General features: G+C 41.0%; 1 protein-coding gene across 1 annotated transcript in view; it reads right to left on the bottom strand.

Moving 5' to 3' along the window:
* Nucleotides 1-20,611, bottom strand: part of LOC111875333 (transmembrane protein 132E) — a 536,521-nt gene that overhangs the window by 153,436 nt on the left and 362,474 nt on the right. The window contains exon 3 of the mRNA XM_023871491.2: nucleotides 7,900-8,064. Within this exon, the coding sequence (XP_023727259.1) occupies nucleotides 7,900-8,064 (165 nt within the window). The remainder of the gene's footprint in view (nucleotides 1-7,899; nucleotides 8,065-20,611) is intronic.

The following is a 20,611-nucleotide window of genomic DNA, read 5'->3' as shown; positions in this document are numbered from 1 at the left end:
CTGTATGAGCAGCATGGTTTATTAGGATGATTAAATCATTATTTATCAAGTTTCGATAGTAGTGTGAATAGGGTCGTTAAAGGGCGAACGAAGCTTCCCTAGAGAAGAGATAGCGATGCAGTGTGCACTAGTAGCGTGCAGTTCTAGATAACAGGAAGGAACTGGCAACTTCCTGACACGCTCTAAAGCAGTATAATGTCACTAATTTATTCAAAGAAATGGAAATATTTTTATAGAAGAAATAATAAAAATTGCAAGATGAGGTTATCACGGCGATGACAATGAATAATACTGTCTTCTGCCATATGACGAGGTGTAGTCTTGTAGAAGTTCGCCGATTTTCGAAGGAAGACACTGTGTCCACCTTCAGGGCCAATAGTAACCCGAGCAAACAAGTACCAAGGAGGTTCTGAATTGTTTTTGAGGAAATGTGTTATGGGAATATTAGCTGGACTGAACTGGTTCAGAAGAGGGCCCAATGGCGGTTTCTAAAATGGTAGAACGTTTGAGTATTATCCACTGTAACGTCATAAATTTATCTATATAAAATAACTGATATATTTTAAAATATTCTCAATAAATCGCCCAATATTTCACTATAAATTATCAGGTAACAGAACATAAGCTCTCAAGACCAATATGTTGTCTCTTGTATACGTTTCATTCTTAAAGAGTTTCATCACACGAACATACATACCATTTCGTTATTGCTTCAGAAAAACAGGTGAAAGTTTTGTACTGCACTTATTAAATACTGTAGGCTATATTACCCTAATATATTACTCATTAGGTTAAGAGGAACTGTGTGATTATTATAAGTTTCTGAAACGAACAGTGTAAACACTTTGCTGAAAACTGAACGAGGTGAGAGGCGGGTAAGAAAATATGTTGCTGTATACGTTGCTTAGTCATATTAAAAAGAAACAGAATTATGATAACAGAGGGGTTGCTGAAAGAACAGAAGAAAGATAAACAGTATATACCATAAATGCAGAAACTCAGAGCAGAAAATGAAGAGAGGACTTTCAGAGAGAAGACAGTCGAAGGTAGGGTTACGTATTTGTGAGGGTGGGAGCTGCAATATACAGCCTGGGTAACGTGCGTGCCTGGGATAGCTGTTGTGCAGCGTTCTGGTCCACTAATTCTACACGTTTAGACAAAATGGCGGCAAAACACATCTTATATTGGATTTAATGAGGTTCCTTGCATTCTGAACAATTTTTAAAGAATGAGGTCAACAGGATGGAAGGTCTGTGGTCTTGCTAACGTTGCGTAGGAAATGTTGTAAATGTTTGTTTGGTGTGCTTCCATGTTACCTCTTTTTTTTCTTGCTACAACTGAATATTATGTGCATAGTGACAACATGCGGTAAGGGGAAACAAAACGATAGGACAATCAATAACGTAATGGATCTCAGGTTAACCTTCTATTTACAGACATAGCTCTAGATATGTTTAGGCTAGTAATTATATCAACTATTAAGCTCCATGGTTTGTAGTTCGAAAGTGAACTTTGCCGACCGAGCGATCGCCGCTTGTCGGCGAAGTTAGTGCCAACTTTAGCGGACAGAGGATGTCACGTGGTCAGAGCAACGGATCCCCACGGCCTTTAATTTCGGTTTTCTAGATCGGAGCCGCTATTTCCTTGAAATAGCTCCTCAATTGTCCTCACGAGGATGAGTGGACCCCTTTCCAGACCCACCACTTCTCAGAAAATCTGGTAGCGCCGAGAATCGAATTCTGGACCTCTGGATCTGTAGCCAGGAACTCTCACCACTAGACCACAGAGGCGGTATTAGATATATTAATAGTTTTCGTTCCTCTGTAGGACTCGGTCATGCAGTATCAGAATTACAACACGGTCCAATGTCAGACTCTGTCCAACAACCTTAACACGAGTATGTATGAGACGAGGAAGAAAAAGTGGACAACATACGCTATACTTTTTTCTCTATAGCTCTAGAGCCTTTTGGACCTTGGCCAATATTTCAGTTTCTTAATCCTACACACAGTTGGTAGGTCTCCTTGAACGGGGGATCAGCCCGTCGCAAGGCCGCTACCTACATACAGAACAACACACACACAGAATAAACGCACACAGACATCCATGTTTGGAGTGAGTTTCGAGCCCATGACCCCAGTGTTCGAGCGGGCGAAGATGACTCATGCCTTAGACTGCGGGGCCACTGTGAAGGGCATACGTTAATTATACGGTTACATAAATTTGGTTCTGGTCAACAGTCGACTGTGTTTAGAAAACTGACCTCAAGATGTATCCTTCATCTGTTCCAGTCTGATAGTGGACAATCACATTCCAGCGTTATGCGTGAGTCCTACGGTCTTTGAAATACACTCGTACTTAAAGAATGCCGTATTCTGGGGTGTGGCGCCGTGTGGCAGTCTGTAGCCACCTGCTCACGATGGTTCCTCACTTGCGGATTTTTCTACCCTGAAGAGAAAAGTGATACGTTCCTCCGAAATATGGGTTCACATGACGCCACATCCCTGAAGACGGCATTCTTCATAGTCAGGGCCGTGAAAACCTCAAACCTTACAAACTTAAGAAGTAAATAAAAGTAACAAGTAGAATAAAATTTATCTGGTTGAGTGCCGAACGTGATAATAATAATATCAATATCAAAAAGTCAAATAATTGTCTTACAAGATCGTTCTCCTACAGCAATTATTTTCATCTGACACCAAGGAGAAATCGTTCAGCTCATTAGTTTGTCGTTGAATGCAGAAAAGCTTGAAATGCAGTCCAAAAGAATTATCTCGTGGGGCCTGAAAACATGTACCCTCGTCCCATTTAAGCTACCTCTCTCAAAGGAGAAGAAAATATTTTTAAGGAATTGGGGATTCTGTATCAAAAACCACAAATCTTTTAAGGAGTATTATCTTCTGCTCCATCTTCCTATCATCTGATTTCACGCATGTTTCTTGCTCGGCTTATTATTCGACCATGAAGATGGAGGTGATATATTTCTCTGAAAAGTCAGTTGAACTTCAACGGACTATATGGTGCTATAACCCAGAAGAAGGTATTCTTAATAACCACCCCTGTGAGAGCCTCAAATCTTATACAGATATTTTATGTTTTACACAGGCCTATCCCACGATGAATTACCATATCATTCATTATTCATACTCACATGATCAAACTAGCTCAAGGGAGAAACCTTCTGACTTGCATCCAAGATGTGCAAGGTTCGAATCTTGGCAGGGACACTGAGAGTCCTGACGAGGTTTTCCTTTTTTTTTTTCTTCCGTCCCTCCTGGGACTGTGCTTCGAACTAATTGATGACCGCATCTTTCCACGTCCTTTTTTATAATTATTCACTGCAATTCTACCATTCGACGCTACCTAATCTGAGCTACTGAAAGCGTTCTAAATAGACAGCAAATATTTAAAAATATTAATTAATAATTCTTTTGTCCCGCGCCATAGCTCAAGCGGTTAGTCGCTGGCTTCCCACAGCGACGGCCCTGGTTCGATCCAAGGTCTGGTCAAGTGGGATTTGTGGCGGACAAAGTGGCGCTGGGGCACGTTTTCTCCGAGTACTTCGGTTTTCTCTGCCAATCTTCATTCCACCAATTGCTCCACAATCACCCTCACCTATCATCTGGGGCTGGTACAATAGGCCAGAAGTGGCCGCAGTACAAGGGACTTAGTCCCACCCCTCTAGCAATAAAAAAGAATTAATAATTCTAATTAACAGTCCCACCCCACTAGCAATAAAAAAGAATTAATAATTCTAATTAACAGAGTCCGAATGACTACTTCGCCTGGCGCTGGCTTAAATCTGAGACAGCAGGTTCCTCTGAAACGTTTACACACACACACACAACCACACACACAAAATCACATAATGTATCATTTCAGGAGGTAAATGCTACAGAATTTCTGACACAGACATCCATGGCTCTACAGCCTTTCGTTTCACCTTGGCCGCTTTTTCAGTTTCTTGATATATACACAGTCGGTAGGACAGGGGATCAGGCGGTCATAAGGCCGCTACCTACACATAGGACAGCATAAACACAGAATAAACGCATACAGACGTTTATACAATCTACAACGCGGCCATTGTGATCGGCCTGACACAAGCAAACTTTAGGAATATGTAATAATGACGTCATGTTACGGAATATTAATCATTTTAAGAACATTTTCAGGTGCTAAATATTAATTGTCGGTCATGGTAGGCGAGCGGTCTAAGGCACGTACTGTCTTCGCTCGCTAGGAAACCGGGATCGTGGGTTCGAATCCCACTCAGGGCATGGATGTTTAGTTTGTGTGCGTACGTTTTTCTGTGTCTGTGTAAAGGTAGAGGCCTTGCGACGAGCTGATCACCCGCCCAAGGAGTCCTACCGAATGTGTAAGATTTAGAAAAACCGAAGTCAACGGAAAAGTTAATGGAGGTAGGCCTACGCCCACTGGGGCTGTAGTGCCAAGGAAAAAATATATTACTTAGTAAGGTAAAGTTATCCCCGTGCTTAATTAATTAAGCACTACGTCATGAAGGCGTATGGAAAGAAGAGTGGATGTATATATCCACATTTTCTTGACTTTGGCACTAGTTGGAGGTGAGTGGTCAGCTTCATGTCCCTGCCAATTTACCCCCTGGGAAAGAGCCGCTGGTACCCATTGGATAGGAGGTCCCAGAGCCGGTCTGAACAACGTGGAGAAGAGAAAATTCTTGACCCTACTGGGACTCGAATTCCGACCCCTCGGTCGTCCAGCCCGCAGCCAATTGCTATACCGACTATGCCATTATCTGCTTTAACACACTGTCTTACTGTCTCTGTACGCTCTCTCTACGCTGGCCTTTTATCCATTGATACTCTTTAATTTTGTTTTGTTCCTGACGCCTGCCCAAAACAAACTGAAACACACACTACACACAGAATGACAATGGAGATTACGGGAGTGATACAACATCAAACAAAACACTGACGAATAATTAACAGTTGAAAATCAGCTGAGCATGGCGGTAGGTGTCAAAACATAACTACCGTATTATGTGCGTGTTAGATTTTGAAGTGAATAACAGTTTTCAGCAAAGCTTGTATTGTTAAAAAGCTTAACACATAGCACTATCATAAATAACGTTCTTTGTGCTTATTAATTAAATGTATGTTATGGTGTAGCCTACATTTGAATTATATACGCTATGCCATAAAAACTCTTTTAAAATAAAAGTTGCATATGCAAAATTTGAGATTTTCAGAGGGGTCACTATAAAGAATGCCGTCTACTTGGGTGTGGCACCGTGTAGACCTTGTGTGAACCGACATTTCGGAGGAATATATCGCCTGCATCTTCAGGGTAGAAAAATCCTCGAGAGAGGAACCAGCGTCAGCAGGTGGTTGCAGACTGAGTCGGTATGCAGCCACAGACCAAAATCAAATTCGACTGATCTCAGCTTAGGTCGCACAACACCAGATTTAATTAAAACCGGTTCAATAATTCTGGAGATGAAACATGAAGACAGACTTACACAATCTTCCCATTAGGATTTCATGTTACGCATTCTGAACAAACTGCCCATAAAGATGTTTATGTTACAAAACAACCACCTTCCACAGCACAAACACACAAACTAATTAACCGTCCTGCCTTCAGACGGTTCATTACACCTTGTGCCACAAGTGATGACACTGGGTTGCGCAAGGGAGGACAAGTTAAATGTCGGTAAGAATAAAGAACAGCCAGTCACGATAGCCGAGCGGTCTAAGCCATGCACTGTCTTCGCCCGCATGGAAGTCGGGATCGTGCGTTCGATTCCCACACAAGGCGTGGATGTTTGGCATGTGTACGTGTTTATTCTGTGATTGTGTTGTCCTGTGTTTAGGTAGAGGCCTTGCGACGAGCTGATCACTAGTCCAAGGAGTCCCACCGTCTGTGTAAAAAATGATCATGAAATTGAAAATTAGAGACCAGGACCCAAGGGGGCTGTAAAGCCAGTGAAAAAAGAAAAGAATGCAACTATCAGCTGTAGACTTTCTCTGCTCAAAACCAGGCAGCATGTTGAAATGCTTCACCTCTATCAGTCGACCAAGCTGTCTCGTCCATCTTCGTGACTCTGTCCGAAAGAAAGGGAATACTAATTCTGAGTGCATATCATCATCTGCAGCACCAACTCAACATAAACTTAGTTAGGGCACAACTGTCCTTAGGAACTTCTCCCTTAACTTATCGCCATAAATAGTGGCATCTGCTTTGATCCGTTACCTAGCGAACAGGAATTACCCGAGCCCACTTCCTACGTATGGATTAACTGCAGGAAGAAGAATCGATGGGAACATTTCAGCGTCATTAGTTTCCAGATAACTGATTGATTTGCTGCCTACTTAAGGATTGAGACTATATGGCGTCTAATGATTGTCTCATGTTAAATACTGAATTGCAAAGGAAGTGAAGGGAAGAAAACTTGTTCTGGTTTAAGGTCAAATGTCAGAATTTGCCTGGGGAAATTGAGGAAAACCGGGAAGAAACTCAGTCAAGACAGCCGGTGTCCACGGCTCACATTCGAACAATACACCTCCCGAAGACAGGTTGTGTTCGTCGCGAGAGAATTTGCTCGGGCCCAGGTAACTGCAGAATGAGCAGATGTTACTGAGGAGTAACAGAGTAAGTTCTATGGGCCGACTGGAAGGTGAAGTGCCTGTACGATGGGTATGGAATGATCGCAGCCTGTTTTGAAGTACTACAGCACAACTTGCGTAATACAATGAGGACGACCATACAACACGCAAGTACGGTAGTCCTCTGAACAGAGATTCGAAATGAAATGTCTGGGACACAAAATATGAATGCTAACCAATCATCTGCGAAATTCGGCATCGCCGTTTTCTGTTGTACTCGCTGTCAAGAGCACTTTTGTTTATAATTTCGTCATATTTCTCACAGGCAAACCAGCTATGCGGCGAGGAATCAGACAGATACAAATCTGAAGATGTATTTTGAACTGTTTCTTTCCAAATTTATAAATTCTTTGGAGTTAAAAGCCAGATTGTTATTCCATTCAGACACAAGATATATTCTTACCTTCTTTTCTTTCTCCTATTTAATCTTCTTTGCATCATTTTATGTTATGTTCTTAACTTCTTCGTCTGTTTCACCTATTTCATCTTTTCTTTGCATCTTTTAAATACATTCCTCTATCTTTTTTCTCATAATCTCCTTCCTCCTCCAAATTCTTAATGTTCTTCTCCTGCTACTTTTCATCTCTTCCATTTTTTCTTCTCCCTTACATACTTTATCACTTCCTCTTCCCTCATCACTTGTAATCTTCTTCTTCTTGTAACACTACCATTGCCCCTGCCACTGTTACTGCTAATGCCATTGCTACTGCCCCTGAAACTACTACTACTGCTACTGCTGTTGCTACTACCCCTGCCACTGTTACTAACGCTAGTATTACTACTAACCCCACTGTCCCCACCGCCACCACTACTACTCTGTTGTTCTCTCTTCTCTCTGTTTCCTTCTTTCTCCTCTATCCCGGTCCCTTTATCACACTCTTCTCCTTCTATTCCCCCATTATCTAAATCTTCTGTCCTTCAATCACTTGAACCTTACACTTGTGGGTTCGGGATCTGACAGGTTTATAAATTACGACTTGAATAGGAAGGGGAAGAAGTGATAGCTGCCTATTTGAATGCGGGTATCCGAAACTCGTTTTAAGGAATTGGGAAAACGATGAGAAACATCAGGCGGGATAAAAGGCCTCTCGGCTAAGAATGGAATCTGGAACCTACTGAATCCTAAGCATGAGAGGTCTACTAACCGCTCAACTCCGACGTCCCGCGAGTACTTACTTTGACACACATCAAGAGCAGCGAGTTCTGCATATGAATATACGTGTACTTTGCAAGACCTGCTGTCTGGCCTTACCTTGGCAGTGTCTTCTGTTGTCCCGGTTGTTGGCCTGCATTGGTGTCGCGCCGGACGGCCGTTGCTGTCGCTACTGTGTGCTTGGGGTTCAGATCTACGCTGACATTCCATTGGTCCGTGCTTGCATCCGCTCCCAGTAGCCTCAGGCCGCTCTTCACTCTGGCCCTGTAGCGGAACATAAGACATTCAGACTGCGGTTACCTCAGAGAAAAACGGATTACTTAGGAAATTTTTTCGGCACAAAGCAATATAGAAGTAACCCGAAAAGTTAAAACAACATAAAGAATCAAAGAACGGGTTTCAAATTTTTGCGGCTGAGTATCCAGATTTCCTCCAGGGCTGCAGCATTAACACTGTGAGGGCATTTGCCTGTGCTGATCACCCGCACAGCTATGCTAGCGGGGACATAAATTCCTGGTAGGATCTCCTACACCTATAAAGCACTCTCGATTATAAATTCCTTCGAGTTAAACGTACTTGAGCCAAGTACAGATTTTGTGCAGCACAGGATCAGATGTGTGTCGGTTTTACTTTATTTAACGACGCTGTACCAACTGCTCAGTTATATAGCGAATGTATTCCGAACATAAGTCAAACATGTTTCCTGTAACTTATCCCTTCTCCCACTGACAGTTACACATCTAGAAACGCTGATTATTATTAGAATGGAAGCGAAATATATTTAAAATAAACGGCCTACCGGTCATTCTATACGTAACAGGAGAAGTTGGATCATCCTATCTTATTTGTGAACGGCAGAAATTACATTGTCAGATAGTCACAACCCTTCTCTCCGGTTCGTATCCTGATTCCGTATCCCCGTCTTACAATCCGCTCAGTAGTAACAGAAACTCGTATCAGAAAAAAAAACCAACGGCAAAGTTAAGTGCAGGGTAAGAAAAACCGACGACAAAGTTGAGTGAAGGATAAGAAAAACCGACAAAGTTGAATGAAGGATAAGAAAGACCGACGACAAAGTTGAGTGAAGGATAAGAAAACCGACGACAAAGTTGAGTGAAGGATAAGAAAAACCGACGAAGAAGTTGAGTGAAGGATAAGAAAAACCAACGGCAAAGTTAAGTGCAGGATAAGAAAAATCGACGACAAAGTTGAGTGAAGGATAAGAAAAACCGACGACAAAGTTGAGTGAAGGACAAGGAAACCGACGACAAAGTTGAGTGAAGGATAAGAAAAACCGACAACAAAGTTGAGTGAACGATAAGAAAAACTGACGACAAAGTTGACTGAAGGATAAGAAAAACCGACGACAAAGTTGAGTGAAGAATAAGAAAAACCGACGACAAAGTTAAATGAAGTAAACGAGAGTAAAAAACTCTCAAACGGGAATAGCCTCGGTTTCACGTGCTGCGATCTATAAATTCTTTATGAAGAAGAGAAATAACTCTTGCCCCTACTGGGAATCGAACACCGAATCCCCGGTCATCCAGCCTGTAGCCTAGTCACAATACCGACTGAGCTATCGCAGCTCCTACAACAATGCGCTTGTTTATGTCTAATACTACAATTTATACTCTTTATTCTTCTTCGTGTGATAATGATGACTTCATATCTGCATGGAGTTCGCATCCCGTATTGTCTGTATTTAGCGCACAGCCGCGATCCTAAGTTGGAATTACTGTAACGATCTGTTTTTTAAAATAATTCAACAGCTACAACTGTTACCTTAAACGTCGAATTTCCCATAATATTGTGCTTCTTTGTCTGATGTGTCTCGTGTTGAACTCATGGATCCGTCCTGCAGATGCCTTGAAGGCAAAATGTGAAATTTTGAAATGAAAAGATGCTGTCAAAACCCCTGTAATGTGTGGGGAGTAACTAACATGTTTGCTTCCTCTTGCACTTATGAACTGATCGTTAATTCAAGAATTTATCGCGGTGCACTTATCTCCATCACTTGCGACTCTTTTCACCGTCTCCTTCCACCACCTCAATTATACAGTGCTTTCAAGTATTCGTGTTTTTTTCAGTACGTATCTTCTTACAAGCAAATTTATCAAAAATGTAGCAATTAGTGTTAAGTTAGATACAGTTAGGACATGTACTATCCAAACGGGGAAAAATTATGAAAATATTTATATTCCATACAAAATTCAACACAAAGAATCAAAATACAACAGACCAGGAAAATGCTGTTTGCTTTAAATAATATATTTGAATTAATGTGTTAAAAGTTAAAACTATTTGCACTGCGTAAATAAAACACAACATAAAACGAAAGGAATGGAGGTATAAAGGATTAGAATTGATGGGTGTCTAGTGGATATGTGTAATTGGGTCTGAGGACTGAGTATTAACCTTAGGTCGCCCAAGCACTTAAGACCACCAATGGGTGGATTCGTAAGCCTGCTTAAAATGGTTCTACGCTTCATATCAATTTAGGCCTATGTAAATATCCAAACTTAACCTTTAGCTTTACACAGGGTCTACACAAAAACAACAGCTATAGAACGTATAATGTTAAAGAAAGTAGATTCTGGATTTGTAACAAATGTGTGCACACGTAAAATATAATTATTTTTAAACAACCAGCGATTCGAAGTTCTCACATCAGTGAATGCGAAGAGGATGAAACGTCATGTAGTCTGGTAGAAGGTCACTGACGTTTCGACTGTCTGTTCGGCTTACTCTTCATCGTCGTACATGATGGCAGCAGGTTCCTCCAAAAACTCGGTAAACTTCAACCAAACTACACGGGGTCACATCCTAGAAAATTATATTTGTCAGTTCCTAAACAGAATCAAGTTCTTCCGGGCGGTTTTCGGCAGCTGTAAGTGCGCGCGCAGTCGTCGGTTGAAAATGGCGGGATTATTTTCTGCTCGCTTACAAACGGGTCGATAAGACCTCGTAAGGAGGTCAAACGTTGGTCCCAAGATTCACATCGTTAAGTTCAAATGTAGGCTTACCTGTCAGTTCAGATAAGTTGCATACGAATTCCTGGTAACGTCACACTAACCGAACTTTCTGGTAGATTCTGAAAGGTTTTGACGATGGTGTATATTACTCAGAATTACTGCGGTTTCGGACTTTGTCCATCGTCCAGTATTCTAGAAACTGGAAAATACAACATTTCGGAAAATGGATCTGTTTCCATCCTCAGGTGAAAGGAAATGGGACACCTAATCTGTTGGGTCCCTTAGAAAGAGCTAACCTCAAGAACGACAGGCGGCACACGTTCGGCCCCCATCAAGAGAAGTAATAAGAAAGAGGACACGAACCTATTTGGTTTATAAATTCTAACTTAACTAATAAAATTAAAAACAATTAATATATCAAAACAGCCGCTGTAGTTGTAAAAACTTTGGATCTTGTATCCATTTGTATACTATCAACATTGTATGTACATATTAACGCCCAGAACATCTATGGACCGAAACATGTAAGGGCATGAAGAATTAAAATGAGAAAAATCTTCACCAGTCACACTGGGCGGAACTGTTTTATCTCTTTATAATATTGTTAGTGTGACAGACCAGAATGAAACAAATCAAATTCATCAAAACAGACCAAAAACAAAAGGTGTCTCCCCCTCACCTGAGGAAGGAAACAGATCCAATTTCCGAACTGTAGCGTTTTCTAGTTTCTAGAATACCGGACGATGGACAAAAGTTCCAAAACCCAGCAATTCTTAGTAATAAATTCCTGCTCAAGATGCCTGACAAGGCGTTACGCGTCGGCTAGCGAATTCATACATAACTTCCTGTTCAAGATGTCTGACAAGGCGTTACGCGTCTGCTAGTGAATTCATACAAATTATTCTGGGAAGTGCAGATGATCGGTTGCAGGATTTTGTTTTTATTTTCAATTTTAATGTTTCCGGATCTACAGGTCTAAACAGCTCCGCTGCTAGAAAATAAACGTAATCTCAGTCAATTCATAATTTGCAGTGCCTAAAACTTTCTTTCAGAATTATCCACCACTCGGCAGGCATTTATGAAAACGTATTATGGGCTAGAGACTGTCTCTATGGTCTAGTGGTCAGAGTTCCTGGCTACAGATCCAGAGGTCCGGGTTCGATTCCCGGCGCTACCAGATTTTCTGAGAAGTAGTGGTTCTGGAACGGGGTCTACTCAGCCTCGTGAGGATAACTGAGGAGTTATTGCAAGGAAATAGGGACTCCGGTCTAGAAAACGGAAATTAACGGCCGTGGGGATTCGTTGCGCTGACCACGCGACACACTCTCCGTTAAAGTTGGCACTAACTTCGCCGACAAGAGGCAGTCGCTCGGTCGGTATAGTTCGCTTGCAGACTAAAACCACAGAGTTTTTTATGGGCTAGACGACTGTTGTTCGAATCACTGTAGGGAAGTTAGAACTTTTCTTCTCGAAACCACAAACATGAAACACTTGTCGGTGAATCCAAACGTAGCCCTCTCATTAACATGTTTCTAAGCAAGCACCTGTCTCCAAAGCTTTGGCGTCCTGTAGCGTAGGTCTATCTACAAGCGAATCTGCGTTCCAGTTAGCACATTAACTGGCCTCAGCTTACGTATAGTAAGACGACACTGCTCAATGACGTAATGGCTGACGTCATATGCTTACCATTCAATGCCTTCAGCGTTGTTCTACACCAAGGGTCTCCGAACTACGGCCCGCGGACCACATCCGGCCTGCGAAAGAATTGTGCAGAAATGCGCCAACTGAATAATTTTTCAATGAGTACTGGTAAAAAAATACTTGTTCATAGAATTCAAATTCATTAATTAAGATTGCGTTTAAAATATATTGATATTCCATATTATATTAATATTAATATTATTCACAATTTTACTAATTCTGGACCATATACTGCGCGGTATTTCTTCGTACTTGTTCGTCCTCAATCGGCAGTGTCACTTCGTGGCAATGTAGGTAGCGCGAGCAGTTCGTTACTAGCCGTCTTGTGCACAAGACTTCTTGCAGTGGTGCAGTGTAATCGTAACACATCATCATCACCTCAATTCAATCAGATTCTAAGAATGCAAATCGAGTTCTATCATTCACATTAGTTGTTTTATTATAATTTGTGATGTCTGTTGTCATTAATATACGATAATTTATTCTCACGTACTTTGTATTTAGTTTATGAAATTCTGTGCTTTCAATAAAACTCATATACCTAGAGTTATGAATTTCTCATTTTATCCGGCCCGTTGAAAGTGCTGAATTACCTAATGTGGCCCTCGTTTCGAAAAGTTTGGAGACCCCTGTTCTACACGAACAGGACAGGAGAACCAGTGTGTCTTGCTTGTTTAACCTCTTAACTCAACCAATGATTGTGAGTTAAGCGATGTTTAACTTTACGCGTGAGAGATTATGGCCACTTTGACCTCGGTTATTCATTAAATAAGGACACTAACGAGTTAATATGACAAGAGGTTTCTATTATAGACTTTCATCGAGGTGAAAAAAAAATGCGGACACAAGGCAGCATGAGCGCCATCAAGGGAGGGCAAGTAGCCATACAGTTTACTTACAAACTTGCTTTTAAGCCATTCAAGTTATTCAAGACAACTAAACGAAGGATTTAAGAAAAAAAATCAATTTTTAGTGTTAATATTTGTTTCGTTTCTTTCCTCTTTCCAATCATTATTCTATTCAGGGGGGGTGGGGGGCTGACTCCCCTTCCCTTCGCTGGCGCCCATGCAAGCCACACTGTACTGAATAGATAACTTATCTTTGATACATATGCATCAAATATCTGATCCACCAACGAAGAGAAGGCGAGGCAATAACCCAGCTCGCTCGCTTGTACTGTACATAATGAAAACATTATGTAGGATTGTAGAGGAGGCTGGGTCGGCCCCAGAGCCGGTCTAGACACTATGGAAAAGAGAAGATAATAACCTCTGCCTTGCCGAGACTCGAACTTCGATTCCCCGGTTTTCCAAACCGTAGTCTAGTCACTTTACTGACCGAGATATCCCTGCGTTATTAACAGTTCTAATTAATTTATGCCGAGTTCATTATTTACAGTTTCTTCTTAAAATACGAAATAATTAATTCAACCTTAGTAATTACAAACAGGAGAGGAAATCGTGATTCACACATAATATGTATTTTGTAGTGTTATATTTTAGCGTCCTGTTACACTGATTCATGTCCATGGCTTATGCTGACCGTCTTACAGTGTATACACTTTTTCACCTTATTCTTCACTTCCACACTACATGTTTCGGCACTAATGTGCCATCTTCAGGTGTCTTTATGCTCGTTACACTATTGTACTGCATGCCACAATGTCTCCATTCTAAAATGACTAAAATCTGTGTTCGTCATATAGGACGATGAATTCTAAATAATAAAACTTTTCAGGAATCTTCCTACGTCGCACTCAAACACATGTGTGATTGACACATAATATGTATTTTGTAATGTTATATTTTAGCGTCCTGTTACACTGATTCATGTCCATGGTTTATGCTGACCATCTTACACTGTATACACTGTAAGACGGTCAGCATAAACCATGAACATGTATTTTGTAATTTTGCATTCAAATTATATCCCTAAAATTAAGTTTTAAGAAATCTGTAGTTTTGAACTGTTTGCATTACGACGACGAGAATCAAGATAAAGAAATCCGAAATTGGCTTACACGTGTGCGGACATGTGTAAGTCACGTTTTAGAAAGTTATCTGAATGCCCAAGAAGGCTGGTGTTGCGGGGACACCCTACATTTGTATTCAGGAAGTGCTCCATTAGAATGTCTCGCTTCCTACAAGCAAATACCGGGATATTATCTCGATAATGGCAGTACCACTTCCTACCAGATCATTATCTGTTTGATATTATACTGTCATGTTTTAGGGGTTGTTGCGTGACTTATAAGACGGGTTTTGGATTGGATGGTTGGATTTACTGACACCTTATACACACCACTCGGAACTACAGGCAATACACTTCACAGTTCACCGTTAAACACGCGCTAGGATCCTCAGTCTTCAGTAGCCATATCCTGGCAACGGACTTTTAACAGTTTCACCGTCACTTCAAACCACATACAACGTCTTATTTTGACAGCCTAATTTCTTTCTTGCCATGTCTTTTCAATCACCTTCGACTGCCATCAGCAGAACTCGACCCAATTCTTGGAAACAACTTTTTTTTTTAATTCGCTTAGTAGGGGATGGAGTCCAACTGGGTCCACTCGGCACGGCGGCCACTAATTGGCCTACTGTACCTGCCCCGGATGATTATGATGATGGAGAATTTGGTGGAATCAAGATTGGCAGGGGAAACTGAAGTACTCGGAGAAAATCCGCCTCAACGCCACTTTTTCCTCCACAAATCCCACTTGACCATACCCAGGATCGAACCCGGGCCGCCGCGGTGGGAAGCTAGCGATTAACCGCTTGAGCTATGGCGCGGCCATTCGGCAACAACTTACTCTATGGGGCTTCACATCAGGCTTACTGGCTGACTGACCGTCAGTCGCAATGTGACTTTGAGTTTTACTCAAACCATCTTCCTTTTCCTTTTATAACCCCTCAGCACGGACCACGAAGAAAACACAGCATCTCTATTGTTGAGGAGGTTTGTTTACTGATCTGTTGCCTAGCAATGGATGTCCTATTGTTGCGCGCGTACGCTTCCGCGGGAATGTGTTTACTACGTCACAACATCGTCCAGATAATGACAATATTTTACGACATTAAACCACAAAAACAATACATAGAAAATAAGAGGTTTCATACTTAATGTGACAAGTAGCTATTATTTCAAATTTTATATCAGAGTAGCAATTAACTCTAAATACATTCTAAATATATGTACCATTTTACATATTTTGTAAAGAAGACAATATATGCGTATAATATTTAAAATGTGGTTAATGAAGGTTGATTTTCAAAACTCCTCTACTTAGTTAAAGCACTTAACAGTGGTTTGCAAATTGAATCGCACAGGATAAAGGCATTATATTAGTGAATAACTGATGGTGGAAAAGAACTGCAATATATTACACATATCAAGAACATCTTGGGAATATAATCAATTACAACACCTGAAGCAAAACCCTGCTACGCTCTCGACTGTGATAATGGACCCTCATGTTATGGCGACTCGAGTTGGAAAGTAAATGCACAGGTTTCGAGGGAATATGTCAGTGAACTGCACAGACTGCTTCCGGAAAGGGAGTCAGACCTGTTGTGCTGTGCAATGTGAGATCCCTGAGTAATCGAATTGCGCCTTGCAGTTCACTGATCCCCTCAGCACGTTACACGTGGCGACGAAACGTAATCAGACGAGACTAGCAACAAAAAAATCACATACACATTGCATAACACTACACTACCTGGGAAATTGTCCGCGCCCTAGCTCAAGCGGTTAGTCGCTGGCTTTCCACCGCGGTGGCCCGGATTCGATCCCGGGGTCTGGTCAAGTGGGATTTGTGGTGGACAAAGTGCGCTGGAGCAAGTTTTCCCCGAGTACTTCGGTTTCCCCTGCCAATCTTCATTCCACCAACTGCTCCACAATCACCCTCACCTATCATCTGGTGATGGTACAATAGGCCAGAAGTGGCCGTAGTACAAGGCAGTTAGTCCCAACCCACTAGCAATAAAAAAACTGGGAAATTTGTAAGTTAAATCGCGTATCCAGCGATGGTGTGACAAAATAAACATGACCATTATTTGGACATTGTCGGACATCTCTGGTTTCTTTCAAACATGAGGAGTTGGAAACAGATTCAGTTTCCGAAGCTTTATGTTTGAAAAGAGAAAACTCGAGAAGACTGAAATGTCCAAAATAGTCATGTGTGCATAACGATTTCAAATTCTTACGACCGATAACACATGCAACGCAGGTACAGGTAAATTCCAGGTGCTTATGCATCACATATATGAGTTTATGCACACAAATTGGGGTAGAGGGGCTTTCTTGCAAGCACCGGGTTCTCGTCTAACAAAAAAAAAAGGTTAACATATCCTTGTAACGGGCCGTGAAGACCCATAGAGATGTGAGACGTCGAGGTTCCCACATATTCTAACCAATCGGGCTAACAGATGGTGGTTTCATCTGCAGTGCCCTGAACTAGCTTTCTGATAGACGTCTCCATAGGCAAATTTAATTACAACAGACCAAAAGTAGGCCACGACATCCAACAGCACCATCAATTCATAGGTTGTAATGCTTCGAACATTCATCCAGTCGACAGAACAGCCAGCATAGTGGCAGGAAAACCAGGAAGAATTTTATAATTGTTGTGTACAGAAGTGATCATCTGCACAAAGTGTTGTAAGGAATGCAGAAATAAACAAAGCATATTGCAAATATTCATTCCCTGTAAAATGTCTTTAATTTTGTTATTGAGTTATGCACAATTGTCATATATAACGTTGTTTATTATTAAAGCACAGTTAATTACAAAGCAAGATCTTGAAATCGGATTAAAATTATCACTCTCCCCACATGTTTACACAGTTAAAATGTCATACTCAGGGGCAAATACTTAGTAATACAAAATAAACTAACTCAGGATATTTCTCCTGATTGTATGAAAATTTAATATCCATTTCAGAGTTTAACCTTTTATTATTCTTTAACGTTCATATCATTCTGGTTCATGAAATTTTATTTTAAAAATTATTATTATTATTTGCCATTGGCTGTTGAGTTCATGAAGTAAATACGTAAGTAAAGAATTCAACTGAATTATTTTTGTATACATACTATTTCTCGTCCCCTAATGGCTAATGCAACTGTACTTGCTACAGTTTTATTAGTGTCTAAATGACCTTGCTTCGTCTTTAGTCTCTGTCCGTGTGTATGTATTTTCCCCATCTTTGTTAGTGGTTATTTATAAGTGACATTTGGGCTGTTGAGTAAGAACGTAAATAAATAAATAAATAAAATTATTGCTATTAATGCACTATTCCTTGTTCAGTTTAACCTTGGCTCTAATGCTGTCCTCCTCTTGTAAAAACTGCTGATCTTTGAGTTCCTGCTCTTTACACCAGACTTTCTTCTGTCAATATCTCTTCTTCAAATAAACATTGTTCTGTTTTATATATATACACTTCAGCCGGTCACGGTAGCCGAGCGGTCTAAGGCATGTACTGTCTTCGCTCGCTCGGAAGCCGGGATTGTTGGTTCGAATCCCACACAAGGCATGGATGATTTATGTGTGCGTGCGTTTATTCTGTGTGTGTGTTGTCTTGTGTTTAGGCAGAAGCCTTGCGACGAGCTGATCACCCGTCCGTGGAGTGCTACCGTCTGTAAAATGATAATGAAACTGAGAAATCAGCCCTGTGATCCAAAGTGGGAGCAAAAGGTAGAAAGAAAAATATATGCTTCAGCTACTGATCTTTGTCGGGATGCAGACGTCTTTGGCACCAAATTTGTTTTCCTTAATGACGTTCTATAACTGTAATTTCTTAATTATAAAATTAGTACTTGTATGCAATACGAATGCGCGCATGTATTGTTTCCTTTTCTCATCACAAGAGAGTTGGTACGACTGCATCAAATGACGTGTTATTGTGTAAGTTACACAAGTTGCCTTATATTATCTTCTGTTTGTGTCTATGTGTTGGGCTTGTTTCTCTGTTTCGTCGTATTTTAAAATTGGTCTTTGGACTGCTCAGTATGTAAATAAACAAGGAATTAAAATGAACTGAATTATTGTTATGATACTTTCATCAATGGTGAGCTGGATCAATGCTTCGAATAAGTGAAAAATCAGGATCTGCGGAATGCTGATGGGATAACCTGTTCAAAGCAGTCACTTTTAAAATTACAGTACACACATATCGAAACAGCACTAGAGCTACATTGGAATGAGCCGGTATAGGGTTCAATATCGGCCATTTTGTGGTGTTTGTGTGAGCTTTCCAGTAGTTTCACGAGAATAACTAAATAACTAACAATGGAATAACCGAGTCCGAAGGTTCAGCACCAATAATACCAAGTCCTCTGGAAACAATTATGTTCTAGACCCATCGCTTCCCGCGCTCATAACCTATTTCCACCTGATTAATTATAATTCTTGTCTCCCATCCTAAGAATTACGAGTATTTAAATATCATCTATATGTTCTTAAAGGCACCCGATGCGATATGGCACATTACAAATATTGAAATGGCCTAGCTCATCAATAATTTCACGTGGCAGAAAATTATAATCCCAGCATTCAGATTAAATGATGATTCTCCACATTCACCTTGATTAAAAGAATAAGTCAGAATTTGATACTTTACTTTCAAAAAGAAAATCATAACGGTGACTCGAAAGCTTTGCAAGAAACTTGGTTTTCTAAAGTATGAAAATGCACTCACTTTCTTCATTAGAAGTTCATGAATGTAAAAGGAAGATTCAGACTAAAAACTTAGCTTTCTACTCAAATAATATATAAGGTTATGTTAAATGGATATTATAGTCTCCAAACTTTCAAATTACGTGTCCCCTTTAATGCAGCTGATGAAGATATTATGTGACCAGATTAATATATTCTTCCTTTCATTATTGGTGATTCAGGTGACACTTTCTGAAATGGCTTCATGCCCATATTGCAATATTAATGACGCCATTTTTCAAATGCCCAGACGAGACCCTTGTTTCTTTAGAGCGTCCTACACAATGAACAAGCCCGCACAAATTCTTACATCATTTCTACGATTTTAGGTTGTCATGGTGGTCATTACTTCCTCTCTTTGAAGGGCAGAAACTATTTCCAAACATATTATGAGTATTACAAGGAACACAAATTTGGTCACGAGTCCAAACGGAACGCGAAACCAAGAATAACTGTGGGCTAGCAGCAAATTACTGCCCTGCTCTGCATGGCACAGTGATGACTATGATAAATAAAGCTCTCTTGATTGTAAAGCCGTGTATTTCGGCGAGACCCTGAGCTTTCGGAGGAAAATATCGGCTCAGTCTTCAAGGGAAAAATAAGCAAAGCATGAAACCAACAGAGGCAATTGACAAAATGAGTTCAGCCCTCACTGAACTTCATGGTGTTACAATACAGAGGACAGTACTATTCTTGTACAATTTCTTGACAGAGTGGAGGGATACTGCATTGGAAACACCATAATGTTCAAGAAAGGCGCAAAACAAACATGCGTAAGCAGAAGGGTAAGGTAGGCCGCACACCGGCAAACGTCAAGGCACGATGTCTCCGACATGACGCATAGAAAGGAGCACATTTGAAACGAATGAGATTATGAAAACCGCCGCACACCGGACTGAGTCATGATGCTGATGTCAGCTTCATGCTGACGAATCACGAATGAAGCAAGACTGCGTCTTTTGTTTCATGTCTTGATACTCTGGACGCAGTCGGTGTGCGACCGCCCTAAGAAAAGAAAGAAACTGTTGCAATGAATTATGGGTCAACTACAGTTAACGAAACCTTACTGTCTCGCTTATATAAAAGTGCTTTTCAAAGCAATTACAAAGGTCTATGCGTCACGGTTTCAGAAATGCCACTCAAGATTAACCATGTATAAACTGTCTAACGCCGGTCACGGTAGCCGAGTGGTCTAAGGCATGTACTGTCTTCGCTCGCTTGGAAACCGGGATCGTGGTTTCGAATCCCACTCAGGGCATGGATGTCTAGTTTGTGCGTGTGCGGTTGTCTGTGTTTGTGTACAGGTAGAGGCCTTGCGACGAGCTGATCACCCGCCCAGGGAGTCCTACCGAATGTGTAAGATATAGAAAAACCGAAGTGAACGGAGTAATTCATGGAGGTAGGCCTAGTCCCACTGGGGCTG

This window comes from Cryptotermes secundus, unplaced genomic scaffold (assembly GCF_002891405.2).
Source record: "Cryptotermes secundus unplaced genomic scaffold, Csec_1.0 scaffold1807, whole genome shotgun sequence".
NCBI lineage: Eukaryota > Metazoa > Arthropoda > Insecta > Blattodea > Kalotermitidae > Cryptotermes > Cryptotermes secundus.
Note: the sequence above shows the minus strand (reverse complement) of the source record. Positions and strands in the feature narration are given on the sequence as shown.